The 6,000-nt window shown below is 31.1% G+C and overlaps 1 protein-coding gene across 2 annotated transcripts in view; it reads left to right on the top strand.

Moving 5' to 3' along the window:
- TMEM161B (transmembrane protein 161B) overlaps window positions 1-5,711 on the top strand; it is a 72,930-nt gene extending 67,219 nt beyond the window's left edge. The window contains exons 11-13 of one of the 2 annotated variants that reach the window (XM_039219380.1): window positions 479-575; window positions 1,758-1,870; window positions 5,465-5,711. In XM_039219380.1, the coding sequence (XP_039075311.1) occupies window positions 479-575; window positions 1,758-1,870; window positions 5,465-5,548 (294 nt within the window). In that variant the 3' untranslated portion in view covers window positions 5,549-5,711. Of the gene's footprint in view, window positions 1-478; window positions 576-1,757; window positions 2,842-5,464 lie in introns of those variants that run through there. The other variant, XM_039219379.1, reaches the window with a different exon arrangement.
- The last annotated feature ends 289 nt before the right edge of the window (window positions 5,712-6,000 follow it).

Genomic DNA, 6,000 nt, shown 5'->3' on the forward strand with positions numbered 1-6,000 from the left:
TACAGATTTTCACATTCTCTATAATTTTACCTCAAATTTTAGTTGAATATGTTCATATAGAATGAAAATTAAATGTTTTGCTTTATGAGGGATTAATGAGTCAGCATGTTATTTTTATTTGATGTTTTGGTGTTTCTCTAGAGATTTTAGCATTTTATTATATTTGATACGTAAGTGAATATACCATTTGAATTTAAGTGATTATTTTCTCTAAATTATATGAATCGCTTAAGAAGAACTATTTTTAAGGAATCTATTTTAATATTTTCACATTTTAAAAAACTCCTCTTCAAACTAAGCCTTTTTGAAGTCCATTTGGGGGCATTTATAATGAAGTAAAAACTTATTAGCATTTATCTCCCTTCCCATGATGGAATTACTTATCTCTTAAGCAATTCAGTTTGACAATTATATGAAAGTTAAATTCACCCATAACACATCCACCGTATTAGACACTTAAGAATGTTGTTGTTTGCAGGTGGCTCGAGTGTTCTATTACCTTTGTGTCATTGCCCTGCAGTATGTGGCCCCTCTGGTAATGCTGCTTCACACAACTCTGCTTCTGAAAACACTAGGTAGGCATGCCCTGGTGACTGGAAAGCACCTTGGTTTCCTTTCTGCCTATAATTAATAATGCTTTTTGTTATCTACAAAGAAATACACCTCTTAAAATTGTTTTCTTTAAAAGTTTTAAGAAACATGGAAAGCTTTGAGCTGTAGAAATTGATTCATCATCTTGATTTTGAAAACTCAGTTCCATATAGTTTTATAATATTACGCTTTATTTTTTTGTAAGAATTGTTAGCTGAAGGTTAATTCCCAAATTTACTGAGAAACTCAAATGAGCACTCTTGGTCTTAGTTATTTTGTGTTGTAAGAGGATAATACAAGATTAGTTAGTGCCTAATGTTTAAATTATTATAAGGCCTTTGTATATTTATGTGAATTGCAAGATCCTGTAGTAAGTTGTACTTTAGATATTGACAAGATAAAGATTCTTCAATTTCTCAGTGGAAGAACAAAGTTCTCCTTTAAGTCTGTTCACTAAACTATGAATTTCCTGTGTGGTGTTATTTGAGAGCTATCCATTATTGTATTGATCATTTCCCTTTGCTTGGATCAGGCAGTCAGCTAGTGTGGGGGTTTAAGAAGCCTAAAGGAACTAACAGTATTATTTGGGTGGGCTTAGTAAATACTGTAGAGCTGATGACAGATGTAAATAGCCTTTAGGAATCTATGGAACCTAAAGAAGTAGCTCAATTATAAATTATGTGACTCATATCCTATCCAACATAGTAAAATATATGATGAAAAACTTTCTGGAAGCTATTAATAGTGTCTCACGTTGAAATCATAGATAGTTTCTGAGAAAGAAATTTATTCTGATATTCTAGTGGTAGAAAAGATTTCTAAGAAGTTACTGAGTCTGTCCCTGTCACTCCAGTAGAGGTAATTGGTTAGTGTATTATACAAGGAAAAAATGTTTTTATTATTTTACCAGATTTTACTGCAGTTAATTAAAAGTAAATTAAGCTTTTTATGTGTACTTTTACTGATAAGGCCAGACTGTAGTAAAGTGAATTTTTACCAGGTATGTAGAAAGGTTATTTTACTTTATTTTCACCATGAAATAATTTGTTGTACCACTAAACTTCTTGTTCTTAATTTCATATATAAGCTTAAAAGAATTATTTTTTTAATTAGAAGCTTTGGAATTAGTCATTCTTCAAATTTTACTTGTGTCTTGAATTTTCTAGGTAATCATTCCTGGGGGATTTATCCAGAATCTATTTCTACCTTGCCAGTGGATAATAGTCTACCCTCCAATTCTGTTTACTCTGAATTACCGTCTGCTGATGGGAAGATGAAGGTAACTGTTACACAAATAACAGTGGCACTGAGCAGCTTAAAAAACATTTTCACTCCTCTGCTTTTTCGAGGACTTCTGTCTTTTCTGACCTGGTGGATTGCTGCTTGTCTCTTTTCTACAAGCCTTTTTGGACTTTTCTATCACCAGTATCTGACTGTGGCATGAATCTCAGTTAACAAAAAAGGATATCCAAGTTACACTTTGAATTGAAATATCTATGCCCTTGGTGGGCTGTTGGAAACTAGAAGAAAGCAAATACAAAGGAAAAAACATATCAGAATATCTTATTTTAAATGCTTCCTCTGTATTCTCAGGGTGAATCAATGGTATAACATTTAAAATTACAGAGTAGATTATGAACTGCTATATTGTGGCATTGGAATTTTAACTCCTTGTATTAACTGATGGGGAGAGGGCTATCTACAGGGGTAGTACTTAGGATTACCTAGGTTTACAGAAACCTCCCACAGTCTTTGAAACTTCTCATATGACTCCAGTTCTTGATTGATTGCTCTTAATGGTATAAAGGTACTGTTAATATTCATAGTGGCTGCCCTATAGAACAATCTTCAAACTGAGCCATGCTTTGGGGGAGGGAAAGAAGCTAAAGTCATTTCTGTTGGTAATATATTAGTCACTTTTCAAATAACAATGGCAAAATTCAACAGAAAGGAAGAAATAGCTACTGTATATTACAGTAAAGCCGCATAGTAATTTTAAATTTAATGGAGATGTACATGGTTAATATCTACAAGTACTGCTGCTTGAGAGTAGCAAGAGTATTGTCTTAAAATGTATTTTATCCAACTTGAGGGATCTTTTAAAATGATTGGCTATATGAACATTTGCTGTTAGGCTTGGAACTCCCATATTTTATTTTATTCTGTGATCCTAAATATAGTTCTTTTAATAGTCTAAAAATATTTATCAATGTTGATCCGACTTTTAAAAATTACTTTAATCCTGCTGACTACCTGTATGTATTGTATATATATTATATATTAGATATATAATATATTGAAATTCTAAAAGATGAAAATATTGGATCCTTATAATATTTTAAGTTGCTGAATATATATTAATGAATGAGATGTGTTTGTATCTAGAAATTTTCTTTCTTTTTGGAATGAGATTAAAATACATTTTGAAAGTTCCTAAGATCAAGCAGTTTATTTGCGTTGCCTGTGTGTGAGATTACTTAAAATTTTTTGGATACGTAGGTGATTTCTCCCAAATTAAAATTTTTTTTATCATTTTCAAAAATCAGAACCTTCCTCACAAACCAAATCTACAGGAATCATTTAAACGTGTTAAATCGGATTTGTTTTAAGTTTGTAGTATTAGTATTGTAGAATTAGAAATGTTAGTATTTTCTCTGATAGGATGAAATTGAGGTAATTTAAATGAAAAACTGATATGAAATGAAAAAGTAAAATTTTTTTGGATGCTTTTTACATCTGAAGCCTAAAATTAAGGGTTTCAATTATAAAGGGAATGACTGTAAGAGATAAATAAGGTTTGTGTATTTTTTGTTTAACAAGTAAAATTTGTAGATACATGTTCTTTCTTGTAAAGGTCTTGAGACTACATATTAGTGTTATTGTTTCAGTGCTGTTATCACTGTTGAAAGCAGTTTTGAAGCTCTTTTGGAATTACTTCCAAGGCTTGTGGTTCACATTCATTTGAATAATCTCAATACAACAAATTCTTTTGTTATAGATTAAATATTTTGGAATTAGCTGATATTTTAAATATGAGGAATAAGTGCTTAAGTTGGATAAAATTCTTTGGTTGAAGTGAATTGTTAATATAGCCTAATGGTAGTTCATGTGTATTTACAAAAGAAACATTCCAAATACATCTTGAGATAACAGAATCCATGAAAATAAGAATCTTATAACTAGATTATAGCATTTATAACAACATTATGACATTTATTTTGTATGTGAAAGTTCTGACATGTTGGACTTGAAAAGAACCTCACTTGATATTTATAAGCATTTTTATTAAAGAGCTACATTTTAAAAATTAGAATTAAAGTTACTGTTTGGGTTTCAGAGATTGTACTGTAGAGTAAAATGGAGGGGAAAAGGCATAGAATTTATTCTTGGATGAAATAACATTTATTTCTAAAATACTATTGATTCACTCTTTTTAAACTTGAATTCTTCCTAAGTATACTGTGAACTTGTGCAAACTGCACATTAATTTAAGTAATGGGTTTGTTTTCTTTTGTTTTTTAGCCTTTCCAAACAAATTTAAAGAGAATGATTGTTAAAACTACTAACCGGTTTATTTAAGCATCTTGTCTTTGTACACAAATTCTGTTCCTGAGTATAAAGAGTTTGTACTTTATGTAAAACAAACAGTATTTTTTAATTGAGATATAATTGACATATAGCATTTTATTTGTTTTAGGTGTACAACATAATTATTTATATATATATGATTCCAAATAATATTTTAATCTTCTTAATTAGGTCAGTAGAATTCTTTCATTTTTTATGTCAGACTCTGGTCAATGTAAATGCTTCATAGGTCAGTTATTTTACATTTCTCCTAAAGTAACTAGGAACCCTTATAATCTTGCTTCATATGATTTGTGGAATTGTATTTGATAATTTGTTGATTCCTGCCCCCCATCCCTTCCCTATTGCACTACAAAAATCAGAGCTCTATTCTCCCTCCTACCCCATTGAAATGTCTGAAATGAAAAGCATATAATTTTATCTTAATATCCGTATGCTGTTTGATTATCTTTGGCATTTTCCCCAGAATTCCAATTGCTATGCATAAATGACCAACGCATCCACGCAGAATGGGCTCATTGTCTTATTGTTTCTGATATAAATATCATTGGTAAAATACTGACATTTCTTCTTGAGTTATGATTCAGAAGAGATAGTCATCCATTAATGGAATTGATAGGTACAGGAAGCAATAAGTAGAATTCATTATAAAATCTATAATTGGAACTTCACTGGATAGATTTTATTCTTTCAAATGAAAGATTAAATTCTCAGTACTGAAAAGCATAGGGTCTCAACATTCTCTGAATTCAAACACACTTTCTGAGCGATCTCATAATTGAAAATTGTCTATCATGGTATATGGCTCTATTCAGCAAAATAAAACTAAGTGATTTTTGAATGTGGATCATCCTGCATCTTCACAGAGCTTTAGATGGCTTAAAGAATCAGATTTAAACACATTTATGATCCTAGACCATGAACCTAGTATCTCAGATATTTCTACAGTATCATCTTTAACTTCTACTCCTCTCATAATGTCTGTACCCTGGGTTTCTAGCTAAGCTGGTTGTATGCCCTGAGAACTCTGACATGGACACTAAGGGATGATCACAAAGCTCATGTCAACCTGTCTCGTCCTTAAAATGATAAACATTTTACTTATTTTATTTCTTCCTAACAAAAAAGAAAAACCAGATTGAGCCTGTCCTTACTCTTGTCTTCTGTTACAATTGAACTTCTTTCTTTTTAGCTACAAACTATTATGTTGGATGAGCCTATCTCTAATGATTCAGACAGTGTGTGTTTGTCTGTTTCATTGTTCTTTCCTTTTTTCCCCCCTTAGAACTCCCTATATATGTGGTTACTCTCCTCCTTTCTCCCACTTGGCAAAAGAATGTTCATTGTCTTAAATGAAGAAGCAGCATAATTTTGTGGAAAGAATATTAATTTAACCATCAGGAACCATCGCATTTCTGCCTTCAGTTAGCTTTTTTTTTTTTTTTTTTGCGCTTATTAAGCATTCAACCTATACTAATTAAGTAGAATTAAATTATCATCACTATTGACCTCAATTTTATCATAAAATAAAGAATTTATATTAAATATACGGTTGTGTTTTTCTAAATCTGATATCACTTTCCCTTTGTGTTAATGTGAAAAAGAGGAATAGCAATATTTGTCTTCAGGAATGGTCACAGATCATGTTAGAGGACGTTGACTTGCTGTTTGTTAAAAACTTCACAAAGAGTGTTTTCTCCAGGAACATTTTGCTTTGTGCTCATTTAGTAATTCATTCAGGAAATATTTGTTGAGTATATTTTATATTGTCGAAAGTGCCCTACATGTAGCAGTGAACAAAACATCACAATCCCTCCCCTT

Source organism: Hyaena hyaena, unplaced genomic scaffold (genome assembly GCF_003009895.1).
Source record: "Hyaena hyaena isolate Hyena2069 unplaced genomic scaffold, ASM300989v1 scaffold_815, whole genome shotgun sequence".
NCBI classification, from domain to species: Eukaryota; Metazoa; Chordata; class Mammalia; order Carnivora; family Hyaenidae; genus Hyaena; species Hyaena hyaena.